General features: G+C 33.3%; 1 protein-coding gene across 1 annotated transcript in view; it reads right to left on the minus strand.

Annotated features, from left to right (window-relative positions):
• The window catches only part of LOC129965696 (guanylate cyclase 32E-like), a 230,856-nt gene that overhangs the window by 49,694 nt on the left and 159,776 nt on the right, over positions 1–21,386 (minus strand). The window contains exons 7-8 of the mRNA XM_056079805.1: positions 10,009–10,144; positions 3,333–3,484 (exon numbers count right to left, since the gene is read on the minus strand). Of these exons, the coding sequence (XP_055935780.1) occupies positions 3,333–3,484; positions 10,009–10,144 (288 nt within the window). The remainder of the gene's footprint in view (positions 1–3,332; positions 3,485–10,008; positions 10,145–21,386) is intronic.

Here is a 21,386-nt window from a genome sequence, read left to right on the forward strand (position 1 = left end):
CGAAACAACTCAAACTCTTGTCAACTCAATGCCACACCGTTTACAAGCTGTTCTAAATGCAAAAGGATATGCAACAAAATATTAATTTACCTTTTTCTCTTTTTGTTGACAGATTTTGTTAGATGTATACTCGATTTTGTGACTTTGGAATTTCCAACTTTGACATAAAAATTACCGTAATAAAAATATTATTGATTCCTCATTTTTGTTTTTTAGCCTAATACATTTGTTAATGTATATTTTATCGTTCTTATAAATATTAGCCATAAATAGGAATGTTAAGATCAAAAACAATAAAATTAAAGGAGAAAGAGTATAGTGTATACTCAATTTTGGGAGCCACTGTATGTAAACGCAATAATTCGTTTAGGAGAGAATTGAAATCAATGCAATTAGATTTGATATCTTTTGACAACAACCACAGCTCTGTTTCAAATTTCTGTGTCAATCGGTTGGTAAAAAGGCGACCAAAATTCATATTCTCACGATGGATTCAGTAAAAATGTCAAAGATCTGAATTTCGTAACTATTGTTCATTAGTGCCTTGCAAAGTATTTCCCAGAGTTCACAATTTTATGTGGAAGGAGATGGATAAAAAATTTTCTTGGAAATAATTTCAGGAAAACGACTCCCGCAAATTATTGTTAGCTTCACACCATTACGAATGAATTCAAATATGTGTTTTTAAAATATATATTTTGTAATAATCGTTTTTTTCCTTCAAAATTTGATGTAAAACTACAACTACAGTTAAAGGGGAGAAGCGATAAATTTCATATGTCTTCTGTTAGCACAAGATATATAGTACGATATATCTGGAGATGTTGATTGATATTCTAAGCACAGTATATTTTTTAAAGCAATAAATACTTTTGTGCATTTTGTGCTGATAGAATACAGATCATTAGAATTTTGAGTTATTGCGTTACCATAGACGAAAAAAGATATGAAACCACTCAGATACAATTCCAAAAACGATTCGTTTCGACACAAGGAAGTTTAAAACGCTGAAATTTATTGGCACATCAAAGTATAATAGTCTACTGATAACAATGTTTTCTTCGTGCATACTTTGTAAACGATAAATTAGCGAAATAAAACGATAAATCACCGAGTATGAAGTAACCATATTTCAAAAAAGTAATACAGCTATGAAAATAAACGATACTTCATAAAACGAGAAACTTTAATTTTTTTTCGAAAACCTACTGTTACGAAATTTTCGGGGTTCGTTTGGATAGTGGAAGTTATATGGTGTGAAGAACGCTCAATCACCAGGCGGCAGTAGAAAATAAAACAACGACGTTTATCTACACGAAGACACACAGGACAGCACAAAGACGACAACTATATACAGCACAGAAGACGATTATCTTCAGCCGAGATTTGCAGCATACAACAGATTCTACTGCAGACAGTAGCACACGACTTAGTTCAACACTAGCTTCACTCCGTCGCTGCTCCGCTTATCTCTGGAAGGTCAGTTCTTTGCCGTAGATCCCGACTACTCTTCGACTCCACTGGTCCACGACTACTACTCAATTCACCACTACTCTCTCCGATCTGGTTCACGACCCCCGCGGCAGTTGCAGGCTGCTCCTTTTATAGGTTTCAGGAGGCGGTGCTAGAAGCCTCTCAACCAATCAGGAACGTTCGAGGCGTAACTCGGTTCCTACTGGACGGATCGGGAAAATTCTCGATGTTTCGGGTATAATCTATTTTGGCGCCAAATTCTTCGCCAAGTCGCCAAATGGTCGCCAAGCTCTGGGACCTCCTATGGAACCAGCTATGCTGGGAAGCAGCATCACAGATTCGTAACACTATGAATGTTCTTCTATTTCTCTATCGTTAAGAGACACACATTTATTCTGTTATTAGTTAGCAGAATAAAGTTATTCCCGGCGTTGTTGAAGCATCTTATTTTTAAGAGTTTTATTTATTGATCTCATTGTATGCTGTTGATTCAGACGTGAACATTTTAAAATCATACAAATGATTGGTTGTAGAATATCTTCATAAATAATTCAATAGGGCGATTTCCAATGACAAAATATGGAAAGTTCTTATAATTTTATTCACTACATTCTTATGAAACATTTGGTCTTCGGCACTTACCCAATCAACTAATGTTCCTGAATTGGTGAAACCATTGTATAAAATCAGATACCAGCTTAATCTGCTTCGTATTTTCTTTCGGAATGCTAACAGCATTGAAATTCTTCCGGACTGCTAACAGCATTGAAATAAACGATGAAGATTTCGCATATTCTTATATATAAGAAACTTGCCTTTTCATAGCCCTATTTTGAGAAATGTGACAGATAAAATATTTTTTTTTTCTTTTCTTATACTGCTTCATGTGTAAATGAGTTTTAATTTCTTCTGGTTGTTGTCTTAGGAGAAGCGAAAAGAGGGAAAAATTATCATTAAACTCCCTCTTCACTCCCCTTCATAGCCTTGAAAAGTATAATTTATATATTTAAAGTTATACCGTTATGAAAAGGCTTGGGTTTAAGAATAAAGGGTCCACTGAAAGCAATTTTAATCAATATTTATTTTTAATTGTTAAGAATGTAAGGATTTAGAATTAAACCCTTTCCTCTTCCCAAGAAATTCGGTTTTTTCACTTACTAACACTGCATAGGGTTCTTTAATGTTTTGCTATATAATGAAGAGACCGATTTAGACTACAATCTTTTGTATGATTGAAATAAAAGTTTGATATAGATCCATATTCCTGATGATGAAACCAATGATTCAATTTAATACTTCTAACAGTTTTTATTTGAACTGTCATTTACACAAATACACGAGTGAAAAGACCGATAGACAGACTTCATCGATGTTGTTAAAATTTTATAAGACATTTTTATCCGCATTTTTGAGCTGTCACGTTCACTGATTGACAGACTGACATCATTTTGAAACCGCTTACTTTTTTGGATTAAGGGAAGTTTAAATCGAGTCTGTGAAATATCATTAAAATCTCGAAATTGAAGTTTTTGACAATTACCATCAGAAGATTTCTCCTTTGAATAACTTCGCATAAAAATTCAAACAATGTAGCTCTTTTTAACTCTTAAATCGAATTTTGTGTTTTCTAATAATGCCACCCAAGCTATATACCATGCCTACTTTATATAGTTATGTCACTTAATTGAACGGAGAATAAATAGATTTCTAGCCCTAATGGACAGTTGGTCAAATCGTTAAAGACCCTGCCCTATTACGAAATCTGATGATCATTTTATCATTATCCCGCATGTAGCCCAAATGCTTTGTAAAATGATATCAAATTTCTGCTGTTGAAATGAACGAAAGAATTGACTTACCGGCAGGTCTTTCGATTCCTGATAGGTAAACCGGGCGACGGGTTTCATCCTCTGCGTAGGCGGCTCTTCATCGTCTTCCACCAGGGCCATCACTGTGTAGTTGCCCTCCGCATCCCCCTGGTCGTCGATCATCACACTGAAACCCAGAATACCTGTGGAAAGATGAAAACTCAGTACTAACCACAGCTATTTCAGGATTTCAAGACTAGCACTTTTAGACACCGGCACTTCTCAAAGGGGTGGAGGGTGGTACGCAGAAAGATGAGAGGTTATTCTGTCTTTACTTCCATAAATAATCTGAGTTTACCCTTTTGCTAAACATAAACATCTCCACCTTTCACCCCCTTTTTAAAAAAAACAATTCTTCCAGACGCATAAGCAAAAGCACTGAGGGTTTTAGAATCCAAAAATGATCAGCACATCTCATTTTAACTAAAAGTACATGAAAAAAATTGACATTACATTACATTCACAGTGTTTTTCAAGAATTAAGACAAATATAAGGTCCATTGAATTTCCCATGAGCGTAAAGTGATCAGTGCCAGTTTAAATATGAATGTGGTGAGAAAAAGTCTTGTGCTGCTTGAAGCAATTACTTATCTTTAATTCATTCATGTTTTTTTCTTTGGTAACATATTTATGTTTCTTTTATTAGAATTCAAATGTCGTCAGCAAGTTACTTTCTTGCATACAGAATATACAAAGAGAAAACATCGTAATCGTCAGAACGACTAGAACTCGAGATTTTAAGAAATCTCTGAGTTTCAGACTTTCCTGAATCGGGAAAGCATATTTGTGGAATTATGTTTCTATGTCTGTGAACATGACAACGCAAAAATCTCTTTGAATTGTACTTGTGAAATTTGATATCAGATTAATACGTCCATTATATGTTGAAAGAAATTCATTCAGAGGAAATCTGTCTATCCGACAGTCAGAGTACTAGTAATCACAGGAAATACAAAAACAGAGAACCAGATAGATAAAATTTGGTAAACAAACTTAATAAAATGTAGATTCTTATCATACTTTGAACTGAATCTGGTAAAGGGTTCAGTGCCTGCCAGTTTGTACTTTCAAATGCATGCAACGCGGTAATAAAAAAAATAATCTCTTAAGTAAATGAAGTTGTTATGCGATTTTGTGTTTACAGTTGTCGTTCTGTGTCATGTTTTCGCTTCAATCGGTTTTAAAAGAGTCGACAAAAATGTATTATCGTTTTTCTAGTAATTATATTTTAACTGTAGACCAACGATTAATCTAAAAAAATATCGTCTGATAGTAGACTCTTTCATAAATATTATTCGCCAATGGCAGCGATCAATACTAAAAGTCGTCAATGATTATATTATTACAAAATTATTATTTTCTATACTGTACTACGAAGTACACTACTCTTATGAGTGAAAAGTTTGAAAATAAAAATCTGAGCACTGGAGGCTTTCCTCGTTTTGCCCAAGGTTCATATCTTTGTGTGATTGGAAGGGAAGAATAACAAAATTTAGAGAGTATGCGATAAAGTTTCGGGATTTTTCCGTTTATTTTGTTATTAGGCATCTCGGCGATATGGGATGTAGTTAAACTTTGTACTAATTGATACTGTTTTTTATCAATGCCAGAAACTTTATTCATTAAGATAATATTAATACAAGATAATACAGGATGTCTCAAATAGAGATATATCAATTTCTAAAAGAGGTAAGAGTACATGGACAATTAGAATGGAGCATTATTGTATAGAAAATGACATTTGTATACGGCAGTATAAACAACTGAAAAAAAAATGGATTACTGAAATGAATATGTGGTTTATTAATGTAATAGAGGTTATATAGTTAACAGTAACAAAAATTAAATACATAAAAATGAACCTCACATTATCAGTGCATAAACAGGACACTTTTTAAAGATAACGGAGCATTCCTTGAATGCCTTAGATAATTACTACAATATGAGCAACCAAATCATCCTCATCGTAAACGGATTCACCATATACTATAGTGCATTGCTTTTTCTGAGAATCCTTCAGCTGCTGTTCCGGGAAATCCTGACATAGGGAGTTGCGGTTTTTAACTTATATTATTTTGTACCAGAATGTGTATATACTGTGTCAGTCGCAGTCTTCTCAATATTCAGATCCTTATCATTTGTCCATGACTTATGATCGCTCTCTGGAGAGTACACATGTCAGATAGCTGCAAATGCAGTAATCGAAAGAGTCTTTGGCTGGAAATACGCCTCATTGGATATGATTGAACTGACAAGCACTATGCAGATCGCAAATTGCAGCCTTGCACAATCTCCTTAATATTCGAATTCGCGAATACGCTCACGATTCACAAGGCATTCTGGAGTGTAAGTGTGTAGGCAAATTGTAGATGTACGCATCCAAAACGTTTATGGTTGGAAATACGGCTCAGTGGATATTGCAGGAAGTACAAGCTCTATGCGGATCGGATCGCAAATTTCACAACGCATTTCCATTTGCCAGATGAATATATTCTAATTTTGCGTTCGAAAGATTAATCATCTTACTTTTGTTTAATCAATGGGTGAAATGAGGAGCCTATGAGAAAAAACGCTGAGCTGCAACCCCCCATTTAAAGCATCAAATAAAGTATTTCGAATACAGTGTTGATAAGCTATTCTGACTTAGTTACAGCCAACAGCTAAAAGTCTGTAAACCTGATGCTGGAATATTTTGTAGAATTTCAAATTATTTGGGGAAGTTCTATTTTCATTATACTAATGGATTTTGAGTCAATAATATATGTGGCTAATTTTAATAAATAGATTGCATTTTGCTTTTAACATATTGTCTAATAAATATTGTTACGAATTTGTAATGTTGCTTCTCAATGCAGTTCTCTCCTTCGAAAAGAAGACATATTTATAAACAGCTCTGATTGATTTTGTACGGATGCCACATTGATGACCCCCATGTTTGGTGACTATTTGGCAACTGGCCACCAGAAATAGAAGATTCCAGAATCTCAAGGGATTCTGACGATAGGGTTATCGAGGCGCGACCGATGCTGATCCTTTTAGAAGTTTCTGTTCCCTGCTTCGGAAGCTATTAAAAGCCGGAAGATTCAGCTGTAGTGAGTAAGTAGGATGGATTTAAAGCGATTAGTTAGTTGTGTGACGCGTATTATAATCAAGTATTGAGGCAGCATCGAGTCGTATGCTGAATGAGTGATCGCACATTCCGGTCGGCAGTGAGTCGTTAGTCAAGTTCAGCCAAAATGAGTAGACAGTAGAGAAATGCAGACGTTTGAGGGACATAAATAGTTGCGTAAACAAATTGCGTTGCAATTTTACAATCATTTACTACCGATTTGTTGCATGTGAGTTCTGTTCTAGTGTACACTATGTCTGTGTGTTTTGTCGGCTGTGTGTTTGTATCTTTGAGTTGAATAAATGCCATTCCTTGTTATCGAGCCTTTTGGACTGTTTCAACATACACTCATTATACTGGATCCATTTATTGTCGTTGGTTTTCTGTAACAATATATACAATACTCAGTTAGAAATCCATGCTTTTGCCCATGAGGATTGTTAAAGTGTAGTTTGGAAAGGTTTTATTTTCTTTTGCATAATAACGGCCAAAAGTGGAACAAAAAGCATTTCCTGAGATAAAAAAAAATTATTCCAAGTATAAACACAGCATAATAAGTTAGTGACAAACACTATGCGCTGTTCCGTTGATTTTAATATTTATTTTCACGTTTTCATGATAGACGTATTTAGGTAGCTGCGACATTAATAATATCAATTGAATCAATTGATATTAATTAATATCAATGAAGTTTTGAAACATTAAAAATAGTTTGGTATTCAGAAGTTTCATGATTCAGATGACACATGTTATTTTTTAAATATAGTTAGACTCAAATTCTTGATAATACCAAACTTTAACGCAACGGTATAGAATTATTATGACTGTGTAACATTCAATTAATTAATTATTAAATTTCAATCGTATTTCAGATAACGACAAAATAATCTGATCACGCTTCAAAACCAGACATTCGCGAAATTAACCGCCATGTAGCTTCTAAATGGCCCAAAGAACAAATAAATCAAATTTGATTTCGCCATCTAAACATGTAATGAAAAATGTTTCTTTGCTATATTGTTGCAATTCTTCTAGGTTTTCATCAGATATTCAGAAAATGTTGCTTTTTAATAAATATTTAATATATATATATATATAGTATTTTGAAAGAATTCCTTTTTCAGAATTTAAGAAATCTCACAACTATTGGAAAAAGATAAGATTTTTGCATTCTTGGAATGTCGCAATCTGTTATTCTTGGAATGCCATATATAGATGTATGTATAGATTACTCAACCTTATATTAGTCAGATTTCTAGGAATTTATACATTTCATATATATATATGTCTGGAAATTGCCGAATTTTGATTGTAGTTTTTTAGTTCGATATTATTAAAGATTGTGTTATTTTAATATTACTATTTAAAAGCATGAAAGAGATATCTAATAATGGTGGTTTTAATTTTTTTAAAAATGAAATATTAGAATGAATCTTTCAAATAATGCAGACAAATTATGCTTGCAAAATTTTCAAATCATTATAGATATCAGTAAAATAAAAATTTTACGATTTTTATAATATATATTGACAAATCTTTCCAAATTTATTATACTTTTGTATTATGTGAATTTCTTAAATATTATTAAATATAGCCTATGTATATGTATTTTTTATTATCAAATACAGTCTTTATATTATTTACAGATGCTGGAAAGGCTATGGGTTCTAATTTTGTATTAAAAGATTAATTTATTAAAAAAAACCGAGTAGACAATTTATTTTTCTATTATCAGACGTTTGACTGTTACTTCATTTGAATATCTAATCCTAATTGCACTTTTAAGATGTTGAAAGAAATCACGATGTTTTAAAATTATTTTAAGAGGTCTTTAAATTTTAATTTGCATGCTATGCTTTAAATTATTTGCTAATTTTTAAATCCATAGAAGTGCATCGCTGTAGAATTTTTGCTACAAAAATTTTAAAAAGGACTTCTCTGGTTTTCATATTTATATAAAAATTGCAAAAGTTTTGTATTTTAATTGCATTTAGAATTGTATTTGTATTGTATTGTATTTTATTGTATCAAAATATCTAATAATATATTCTTCAGTATTCTTTTTCATTTATACAAATATACAAATTCCGATTTTAAAACAAAGCATCCGCTTCTGGAATAATAATGGGACAGTGAAAGTTTCAACTAGTTAACTGTTTCGACCTCCTTGGAAAATGAGTATCTAAATTGTATCGCAAAAATTCAGCGATGTCACGACTTATTACTCCTGATGTTATAAACTCGTCATAACACAAAATATTGTATTTTTTCCATGACGAGTATACTCGTCAAAGAAGTTAACTGGTTAAATGGATTATTGTATTTTACTCAGGTAGAAAAAACTGTTCAGAATAAAATTCACAGATATTTTAATATTTAACAATTATATAAAACATACTTGGCTTTGTTTCGAAAAAATTAGACGAAGATACGAATTTAAAACTTTTAAAGCTTTACTAAGTAAAAGGAGAGAGAGAATTTTGCACTTTTTTTTGCTTCCTTCGTAAACAAAGCAAACAAAAAATAGTGTCATCAAATTCGATTACGATATTCTGATGACTCTCCACTTTCTCGACCAACCTGAACCCGAAAAACTTATATTTAGAAATTTGCCTGTCTCTCTATGAAGACAATAACTCAAAATTATTTTTAGCTAGACAAATGAAATTTAGTATGCGGCCTTTATAACAAATTTTAAAATTTTAAATGAAATCCATACAGTAACAGTCTGTTTACTCCAATGCACGCGAACAAGATAATTACAAAAAATATACAGCAAGGATCAAACAGTTTTAATATTTTTAGTGTAGGTCCGTATCATTTTTTGAATCTCCTCCGTCAACTATCTGCTGAACTGTAAATTATCATGTAAAAGAAATTATTAAAAAAAAATTTATGACCGAGATAAATAAAATTTGGTATGTCATACTGTGTATTAATTTTCACCTTCGGTGTCAAATTTTTATTTCAACTGTTTGGTAAAAAAAAAAAAAAAAAAAAAAAAAAAAAAAAAAAAAAAAAGGCTTCCAAAATGGGTACTCTGTTTTCCTCACTATATTATGAATCACAAAACACTTTCCTGTGTGATCAGAGTCCCCAGGACTCCGAAAATGATCATTTTATTTCTGTTGAGTTTTTTGGCTTGCCTGATAAAGTCCACAATTTCATTGTAAGAGGGAAGGATATTGGCTGTTCCGACCTTTCCGAAGGCACATGATAAATCTGAATGATTGGGTGCCACGACAACACAAGCGGTAACTAAAGTTGAGATCTACAGACCGTCATCGACCACGGTACAATCCCTCCCGTAGGAGGGATTGTAGCTAGGTCACACACCATTTCTGTATCTATGAGGATGGCGAGAACCAATCGCTATACCGGAAATTTCTCACCTTCATGTCTGATATGCCCCCCCCCCCTCGGGTGGAAGTGAGGGGAAACAGAACATATAATCTTTATTAAAGATTATTGAGAACTTTTCAGAGAAACCGCTATCATGGAATTTTTAATACGTTCGAAAAGTTTCGAATTCAAAAGAGAAGACTTAAAATAAATTACTTTCATAAGGTCTTGATTTGATATATTGGAAAACAGCGGAGCCATTGTATTCGGATATGTTGTCGGCGAGCGCTTGGGTCAGAGCACTAGCGTAGATCATCACAGCATCGTATACCAGGCCGGCATATATAGGCACCTACAATAATAAAGAAAGAATCTTTATGTAGATTAAGTTACATATTGAATTCAATTATGTAATTAAGAATACAAAATCATGCAATTCTTCGTATTTTATTCATACAAGACTAAAATGTACTATTTTTCATTTTATAAAGTTCCTATGCTGAATGAGCATAAGGAGTATTGGTGAGAGATTCCGATTGATATTGGTGATAGATGACAAACGTGTCAGTATTTCTATCTCCTAAATTCAGTTAATGCCAGTACTTTTGCCACGTTCTCCCGTACCCGCCACGTTCCCCCGACTTAAACCCATGTGATTTCTGGCTTTGGGGATACCTGAAGAATGCTGTTTACAGCAGGCGGATTGAGAATCTAGCAGACTTGAAGGCAAGCATCACACACCACATCCATTGTATCAGTACAGATACCTTCCGATCTGTTTAACAGGCCGTCTTGCGCTTCCATTCGGAGCGGAACAAGGAGGAGAGCGTATCGAACAACTTGTGCCTTAACCACACATCGGTAAGGTATTTGTTCCGTGAAGCTCGTTTTTTAATTATTATCACTGTTGTCGCCATAAATATGTATTTTTGTCTTATTGCTAATAAATTTTTAGTATACCCCTGAATTCTATTGTTTCCTTTTGGCTAACAATATTCCTGCATATAATGAGTCCGTTTTTGGTCTTTCTCCTGACAGCGCCAATTTTCAGCATATTCTGGAACTATTTTTTTTTTCTTTCGGCAAACAAAATTCAACTGCCTCACGATTGTTCTGCTAAAATATGAAGTCATTCTGATAAGTAGTTTTAAAATTATCGATTTTTGAAATCGTAACTTTAATTAAAATCACCCAGTATAACGCTATAATAGCACTGTCAGTATAATAATTCGTCACATTTACGTCACTCGAAGAAAAAGAATTAAACGCAAAACCATATATATATGTGGGAAAAGGCAACGACCAGCATTAATATTTGAAATATATTTATTAAGATTAAAGGATAAAGGACAAAACATTACTACATAGAACATAAAAGATACATGAGCGTGAGCTGCATGTCTTGCAGTCTCACTGCCTAACTCTCGTCTGCCAATAATGGCGGGAAAGCATCACGTGATTAATGACGTGACGCAACATGGCCAGCATGGCGCCATACAGGATACGGGATCTGTCAGCGCTTCCCACATCGGCCATCATGACAGGATAGGCGACCTCGCCTTATGGTATACAGTACAATTAAGTAAATATATAAAACAAACAGCAAATACAGGAAAATAATAATATGTAAAATTGAAATATTCACAAGATAAAACAAATAAAATAGTCATACCATCCGTGACAGCATAAGTATATAGCAATACAATAGCGTACACTGGAAATATCGAATAACTAACTAAAAATAAAAATAATATTAGTGTTGAACATATAAAAATATAAAAACACAAAATAAACAGAGAAAAAAAAAATCAAAGTCTATATCGTCCAAATATACACACACAAAAAGAAGGAAAATAGTTTTTTTTTCTTTAAGTAGTGTTCAGTGTTTTCTTTTGAAACACAATTCAAGTGATATGTTCTATATTGCTGGACCATGGTTTCATATATTCTGCACAAGTTGAAGTTTTTGATGGTCCATCGAAGAAATCACACTTTTCAACATCGTATGTGTCGTTTGCTTTAATTTTGATCACTTTATATGGTCCGAGAAATTTTTGTTTCAATTTCAGACCAGGGCCAAATTGAGTGCGCTTGATTGCGACGAGATCATTCAATTGAAATTTTTGAGCATGTTTCCTACGCAGATTGTAGGTACGGCGATTTTCTTCTTGGATTTTGAGGATTTGTTGTTTTGCATCTTTACGGAGCTCATCACGCTGTTGGAGAAATGCAGACTGGATCTCTTCGTTGACGATTTCGAGGATTTTTATATCATGCTCAGATTTCATTTTAGTTCCAAACAGAATTTCGAATGGAGTAGAATTGATACTTCGTTGAAATGTAGAATTAATAATTTGCTGAACGGAAGCAACATGGCTATACCATTTCTCAGGGTTTTCTATGGATAGCTTGGAGAGTACAGATATGATAGTAGAATTAAGTTTTTCTACCTGACCGTTTGATCTAGGAAGTCCAGCTGTAATAGCAATGTGGGTGATATGCTGATGTTCACAATATTCCTTGAATGACGTAGATGTGAAAGCGGTACCTCTGTCCGTAATAATCCTTGAAGGATTACCGAAAACTGATCTTTGGCATTCGAGCTTATTGAGAACTTCAGCGGTGTCGGTGGACTTGGTCGGGTAAAGCCACACAAACTTCGTAAAGGAATCGATGATCGCCAGAATATGCTTATATTTCTTAGAAGTGCTGGGAAGAGGACCCAAATGATCAATATGATATGTATGAAAGGGGGTATCGTCTTTGTCAAGTGGATGCAAAGTGCCATCTAATTTGCCACGTTTTCTGTTATTTAGAATGCATGTTACACAGTTGCGTATGCATTGTTCAATTTTCTCTTTCAAGTTCGGAATAAAGAATTCCTTGTTCAACATTTCCTGCGTGCGTTTTACTGCAAAATGGCCTCGTTCATGACAGGATTTAATAATGTTGGCCTGCATATCATCTGGTACGACAAATAAATCGATTCCGTCTAAGTTCTTATATAAAATGTTGTTTTTGACTATGTAGTTCTCGTAAGGTGCATTTTGAAGTAATGCTTTTATAGCTGTAATATGCTCATCTGTCTGTTGAGCTTTGAAAATTTGAAGATTGACACAGTCTTGAATGATCATGCAGCATGGGCTTCGGCTAAGAGCGTCGACATGAGTCATCTTTGAACCGGTTCGATGCTCTATTTCGTAGTCAAAATCCTGAAGGTATAATGCCCATCGCGAAATGCGAGAATTCATTTCTTTTTTATTTAACGTTTTGACGAATGCATTACAGTCAGTGATAATTTTAAAGTGTGATCCGAGGATGTAAATTCGGAATTTTTTAAGAGCTTCTACAATGGCGAGTACCTCCAGTTCATAGCTGGTGTATTTTCTTTCGCTGTCAGACGTTTTCTTGGACATATAATACACTGGATGGAATTTGTTATCATCTTTGGATTTTTGTAGTAGGACTGCCCCCAAGCCATCAATTGACGCGTCTGTATGAATTTCAATGGGACTGCCTTGATTAAAAATAGTTAAAACGGGTTTATCAGAAAGTAACTGTTTTAAGCGTAAAAACGCAGTTTTTTGCTGAGCTTGAAATAGAAAGGGGCTGTCCTTACGAAGAAGATCACTAAGTGGTTTTGCTATAGTAGAGTATGAGGGAATAAATTTTCTAAAGTATCCCGTAAGACCTAGAAAACGTTGTACGTCTTTTGCATTTTTTAACTCAGGATAATTAAGAACGGCTTTAGTTTTGGAGGGTGAAGGGAGCAATTTGCCATGTTCTACTACGTGACCCAAAAATTCAATCTGACTATACAAAAATTGACATTTTTTAAAGTTTATATCTAGTCCATAATCGCGAGCTACTTTTAGGACAGTGTTAAGGCGTTCGAGAGCCTCAGATTCATTATTTGCGGGAATGACGATGTCATCCATATACGGGAGGACAATGCCTTTTGCAATAAGATCACGAAAAACGGCATTTATGTATCGCATAAAGACAGGAGGACATGAACTTAAACCGAATGGCATATAACGGAATTGAAATTGACCTGTATTTGTGACGAAACTGGTGTAACAACGACTTTTTTCTTTTACCGGCACATGAAAAAATCCGTTACGCAAATCGAGAGTACTGAAAATTTTAGCATTTTGAAGACGATCTAAAATATCATCAATTAATGGTAGTGGATAATGGTCTTTAACTAATTTACGATTTAATTTTCTATAATCTATACAGACTCTATGTTTTCCATCTTTCTTACGAACTACGACAACTTGACTAGCATAGGGTGAAGAACATGGTTCTATAATTCCATTTTTTAACCACTCGTCTATCTGCGCATTTACTATATCACGTTCGGCAAAGGGTAAACGTCGAGGAGTGTGGAAAATTGGCTCATCGTCAGTAAGCGTTATATCAAGTGCGATGTTCGCGGTTTTAGTTTTGTTAGGTTTATAGGCTAACAAAATCTGTTCAACCTCATTGCGAGTTTGTTTAGAAATATTCGGACCTATATCAAACGTGGGAGTTTCGGCAGAAATAGCCATTATAAAACTGTCAGTTTCAACAGGATCATCAGATTTAGAAATTTTGGAAAATACAACACCGTCAGGTTTAATTGTCAAATTTGCCTGATTTATTACGTCGCAACCTATTATTAGGTCATAAGTAGTACAATTATTAGGTACCACCGAAATAAAAACAGGAAAACTTTGTTTGTCAATAATAATTTCAGATTCAAAGGAACCTATTATTTTAGTTTGGGAAAAACCGAATCCAGTTAGTGTCATTTTGTTATTCGTCAACGGCGGCGATCCTAGTTTAATCCATGCAGAATGTTTGAGAAGTGTCGAAAAACTACCAGTATCGACTAATCCGGAAAGTGTATTATTAAGAATAACAACCTCTTTATGCATATTCGACGGAGAATGCAATAAATGTAAAGTGTTGACATTATCACGTGGGGTAGAACTGTCATTCCGAGTAGTACGGTGACAATCGGAAGATTTATGTCCGAAAAGATTACAAGAAAGACATTTAGGACCACGATTACGATTAGGGCAAGACTTTGCGATATGTCCAAAATCGTTACAGTTAAAACAACGCGTCTTACTGTTAGTCGGATTACTAAGATTCGATTTTGATTCTCTTTGTTGGACAGGGATTTTATGTATTGTATCACGTCTTTGTCCGTCATTAGCATATCTAGAATACGACATCTTTGAATTATTTGCGTTCATTGCACTTACGATAGTTTCGAAAATTCGTAATTTTTCTTTAAACTCAGAATAACATTTTGCACCGTAAAGAATAATTTTATCAGAAGGGGAACCCTGTATCCCATTTATTGTGTATTGAATAACAGAACATTCATCAATAAGAGTTTCAGACTGATTCGCAATTTCACGCATGGCAATAAAATATTGCATAAAAGTTTCATTCGAGCGCATTTTACGTCTTTCTAGTTGTTTATGTATTTCAATCAAAGTTACTTTATCGGAAAATTCATTAATGAATGCACTTTTAAAAGCATGATAGGAATTTAGATTTCTTTGAGAGAATAAAAAAGATTTAGCTGCGCCGGAAACTAATCTCTTTACAAAGATTAATTTTTGTTGTTCGCTTAAAGAAGGAAAAAGAGAAAAATTCTCTTCAACATCACAAAAAAAAACTTTTAATCGAATAGGAATCATTTCCTGTGAAGTTTCTACAACTACTACAGAGATCGCGTAATAAAAAACAAAACTGAAGGTTTATTTCATTCATCGTTTGTTTATTCGAGGGATCATTTTCGAGTGATTCCCTTTTGGCGCCAGTAATTAATGCCTGACTGTTATTTATTAATGTTTCGTCTGAAGTTACGGGGATGGGGAAGGAAGAATTATTACCCGTATTACTCATAGAGCTGTTATTAATAGATGAAGTTTCGGTTTGAGAAACCTTTTGAGGAGACAAAGGTTTTTCTTCTGTTTCCGATAAAAAACTAATATCTAGCGAGTTCTGAAATTCATTTAAATTTGTTAGGGCTTTAAAAATATTTTCACACATAGCATCTTTGTCGGTCTCAGTTACTTCTAAGTGTAATAAATTAGAAACGGAGATAAAATCAGATAAAGAAAAAATCTTCAGCAATTCTTGTTTATGTTTTTCTACATCTAAATTTTCAAATCTTTCAAAATTTCTCATTCTTTTTCGAGAAGAATGGTCAAAATTACTGTAACCTAACACAGAGTTAAGCAATTTTACGGAATTAGTTTTTGCATATTTAAGGGAGTTAGCGATTAATTCAATATCGCCTAGTTTTAAAAACATTGTAATGAATTAAAACAGAACTAATGCACATTCACTCGGGATTAAAATTTAAAGGGAGAATGGAATAAAGTAACGTACTATACTATAAATTACAAACTTGGGAAAAAATTGCGCCTACCTGGTTGGGAGCAGTCGAATTATTCACTCTTAAAAGTTCCTTTTTTTTAAAGCAGCCAGTATATGTCAGCACAGTTGCACAAGAACACGAAGTAATTGAACCTTTAACGTTTCCACTTGAATCATATCCATCCAAAACGTGCACTAACGTCCATTAAAATATCCACGGCAAAAATCCACTCTTATCAAAATTCTTAGCATCAATTTAACGTCTTAAATTGTACTAACGTCCACAGCTTTTCAACAATTTGGCGGGATTTGCTAGGGGTATTCACGAGAAAGGCCGAGCCCCCCAAAATGTGGGAAAAGGCGACGACCAGCATTAATATTTGAAATATATTTATTAAGATTAAAGTACAAAGGACAAAACATTACTACACAGAACATAAAAGATACATGAGCGTGAGCTGCACGTCTTGCAGTCTCACTGCCCAACTCTCGTCTGCCAATAATGGCGGGAAAGCATCACGTGATTAATGACGTGACGCAACATGGCCAGCATGGCGCCATACAGGATACGGGATCTGTCAGCGCTTCCCACATATATATATATATATATATATATATATATATATATATATATATATATATATATATATATATATATATATATATATATATATATATATATATATATATATATATATGTATATACGACATAATTTTGGTTGAGTTAACTCTCGAAACTGGAATTCAAAGTTTCAAAGCCGAAATTCTGCCTCTCCCTGTAGCTCAAATTAATAACTCATTTACTGAATTTATCGTGCAAATGCACTTTTAACTCCATTTTCTTATTAATATCGTAATATTATTGTTTCATAGTGCACATTCATCTTTTTAATATTACTATGAAAAACGTGTTTCTCCAGTGATAGAATCTCGGCTTCGGAGTGAAAGAACTTCAAGTTAAAAACCAGTTCTGCCATGGATCCACCGTGTATGTCGGTGCTCGCCAACTTCGAAGGCGTGAGTCCAACACTCTTCCCCTACGCGGAAATCTGGAGTATGAAGAGTTGGCCCAGACGTCGTTTCCAATATTTAAAAAGGCTCAAAATAATAAGCCTCCCCCCCCCCTTCCTATGAACAGCCCTCGTCTTGGTACCGAATGAGGCATTGAAAAGTTAAACTATTAAACTAATTTGATATTAAAATGGGTGGGTAACAATAATGAACCTTTAAGTTAGAGGCTCATTTAAGTGCTTGCCTAAAAGGCGTTTCGTAGTAGTATTTCTTAAGTGGAGTAATTGCTTTAATTTGAATTGACATAAAAAATTTATTAAAAGTACAATGATACTTTTAAAAATTCCTTTTAACTTTAATTATTGCATAGCTTTTTTTTTAATAATTTTTCCTTCTGATTTATTTTAATGGCATATTGATCCAAAAAATATATTAAAAAGGTTTATTAGTAGATAGGATTTTTTTCTCTGATGAATATCTGATAACGTTACGATATAATATCTGGTTACATTAAAATATAAAGAAGAAATGAGTGAATGAACATTTTAGGCTGATGTTTAGAAACATGTAGAAAAAAAGGTTTTCCGAGATCAGACCTTTTGCTTCTATTGCCGCATTGAAAAAAGGCAGTCGACTCCCCATGGCCGAATGGTCATAGCATTGGTCTCACAATGAAGAGATAGTGAGTTCGAATCCAGCTATCGAGAATGCAATTCACAGTTTGTGTAAATGTTTAATGTTTTCCTTTATTTCGTGTTCCAGAAGATTCTGGATCTTTCTTTAGTTTGACCATATAAGTGTTCTCCATTTTCTAACTGTCCCCGAAAAAGTATTCTGGAACTTTCCCTGCTAGTATAAAAGAAGAAGATTTCTCAGTTATGGTGTTCTGAGTTCAGAGTTGAGTTAATAAATTGGTTTAGCTCTACTTCTTGTGTGTGTCATTGAGTTCCACACTAAAGTACCTACGTGACACAATAATGTATGCACTAAGAATAAAAGATAGCACCTTATGATGGATTTCCAAAATTTTTTAATAAGCAGAAGGCAAATTTACTTAAATTTCGTTTAGCTTATGTACTTTTAAATTTGTTATTTGTTTTAAATCTGAAGTATTTACTCATTCGCTAAAATTTCTCGATTTTTCTTTTCAAAGAAACTAAATTACTGTAATAAATAAAATGTTAATTTTTAGTTGACTGTAATTTGAAATTAGTAAAGAATTACTGATTTCATTATACAAGGCAAATTGACTTCCAATAAGCAAGAAATTAAAATTCGATTTGGCATAATAAAGCTAACCATAAAAATTAAAAAATCTGAATTTCACAATTAAATTGCTAAAATGATAAAAACTTCCAATTAATGAATTCATTGTTAATTTCTCAGTTAACAAAACCGATTTCCTAAAAAAGTAAATTAATTTAAAGAAATAACATAATTTAAAAGTAAGTCATTGCCATTAAGAAAAAATATAATTACAATTTTGTCGTCTGTTCTCCTTAAATAAACGCAATCATATGTATGATTGCATTAGTGTAAAGCGCAGAAGATATATTTTTTATTTTAAAATACGCCGCTGTGGTAGATTTTTTTTTGAAATGCAATTAAATCGTTTCAAATATTTTCAGCTTGCGCTAAGACATAAAGTAAATGAAAGCGTATATTTCCATTCAACAACAACAAACCCCCCCCCCCCCTATTAATTATCTATAGTCTAGTCATTCATGCAAAATTGTTTTGATTATTAAAAAAAACAAATTGATATGATGTCAAAGCTATACAATAACGGGTTTTAATTGTGCGGAGCATTTAAATTAACCAAGAAAATACTTCGACGATAAATATAGTATTTAAGTTTTTTTTTTTAATTTCTTATTAATTTAGAAACAATAAAATGAATAAAACCCTAATCACAAAATGATATAATCTTGAAATTGCCAAGTAGAGTGATATTAAAAGAATGCAATAATTTTGAAAGACTACGTTTACAAAACAGAAGCTAAAGGAAGTGGTTTTTCCAAAGCTTTCTCGTGCATTCTCTAATAAATGTGTTATCTCAAAGAACACCTTGCTTGGCATTGCCTAGAATGGTATGAGACATGAATTTAGAATTTTTACTAAATCTGTCGCGTGATTCGAGGCGAGTTTTTTGACGATAAATCTCTAGTATATAGTTATAGTATCCGAAAATCGAATTTGTGTTTTATGCGGGTTATTCCAAACGATTGGAACAAAAATTTGTCTGAAAACTGTACTTGTAGTTACAAAATCCCATACCAAATTTGATATATTTCTCCGAGTCTTTCGTTTTTCAGCTATCGCGTTTTCATGTTCCTGAAAGTACAGACCGACATATGTTCAACCCCTTGATGAATTTGGTTTTGATAGGTGTCTCTACGCTATAGATGTTAAATATATGTACCAGATTTTATCTATCTGGTTTTCTTCGTTTTGTAGAAATTATATAAAGTATATTCGGAAACCGGACCATAGACTTCTTCTGAACGGAATTAGAATAAAATCTGTAAGAAATCTACCAATTTGGTACAAAGATCTTACACTAAATTTCATCCGTCTAGCTCAAATCATTTTGGAGTATCTTTGTCATAGAACAGAGAGATGTTTCCCAAAATGTGCTTTCGAACTTCGAGGTCTAAAATGTGGAGATTCGTCAAAACTCGAGGCCAAAGTTTTTGACGATTACTATTCCTTCTCTATACTTTGTATGCGAGTAAGTAAAAAATAATTAGAAACGCATTTGGCATTAATAGTTAAGATTATAAACCAACGGCACAAGAATTTATAAATATGATAAATCTAAATTTGGTATAAAATTTGGAAATTCTTTAAAATTTCAATTTTTTTATGTTTCAAAAATTTTTTATATACTTTGTATGCACAAAATAAAATACATTTCGGTCTTACAATACAGTTGATCTAGGTATTTCAGTTATATCATGATAATAACAGGATTAGTAGTGGCTATGAGATTAAATGTATTTATATATGTTGATTTAGTTGTATTGTAACTAACTAATTGTTGATTCAATTAGTTGTATTTACACTACTGGTCAAAAGTATTGCAAGTTTGGTAAATTTCATGTTTTTTCATTAATAAGCCCCCAAACGTAATATTTTTTTCATCTAGATTGATATTTTCTAGTATAAATGTGGTGGGGAAGTTTCAAGCTATTTTGCCATCCATTGTGAAGTAATCGTCTGCAACGATTGGGTCATCCCGGTAGTTTATAATGAAATTGTTCCGACTGCGAAGGTTCTCATTTCGTTTGTTGAGGCTGTCGAAGTGCGTTCGCTGTGTATTGCTTTTCAATTTAAACTATTCATTTGTTTTTAAAATGTGTGAACTCGTGAGAAGCACCAGCCTGTTATTTTTATGCATAAAGAAAACATTTCAAATGTTAGGATTGCTCATCGGTGCAACTGCAATGAGTCGACTATTTCACGCCTCATAAAGAGATTCAAAACCGAAGAAACCGTAGATAAAAAGCCTAGAAGTGATCATCTTAGGTTATCTTCTAAACGTGCTGATGCTACATTGATTTGATTGTGCCATTTATGCAGTATAATAGGAAAGAAAATAAACTGCGAATCATCCTGGAACAAAATGAGAACTTCAGGAAACAATAATTAAAGTTTGGTACCATGAATACCGAAAGAAGTGTCCCAAAACCTTGTAGATTCCATGCCTAACAGAGTGGCTGCTGTGATCGAAGTCATAGGCGGCCCAATCAAATATTAAATGTTTTTCAGTTAACTTGAACTCTTTATTATCTTTTCTGATCAAAAGGACTTGAAATATTTCCTTAACTTTATTTTATCCCAGGAACCACAATGGATTCCGACACTGAAAACCTGTGCATTTTGTTTGAATTTTATTCTTTTTGAAAATAAATATTTTTTTTGTTCAATAATTTAATTATATCTTGCCTTTAGACTAATTTAACATATTGACATAAAAAATATCACTTTAAATGAAAAAAATATTACTTTTGGGGGATTTATTCTTGAAAAAACATGAAATTTCTCCAACTTGCATTACTTTTGACCAGTAGTATGTACAGGGTGTTGCCGAATTCGACCGACAAATTCAGAGGGATGATAGTAGGCATCTAGAAGATAAAGAATCACCAAACAACACGGGGTCCCAAACGACGTTTAGTAGGTGAAAATCTCTAAAA

This window comes from Argiope bruennichi, chromosome 4 (genome assembly GCF_947563725.1).
Source record: "Argiope bruennichi chromosome 4, qqArgBrue1.1, whole genome shotgun sequence".
Classification (NCBI taxonomy): domain Eukaryota; kingdom Metazoa; phylum Arthropoda; class Arachnida; order Araneae; family Araneidae; genus Argiope; species Argiope bruennichi.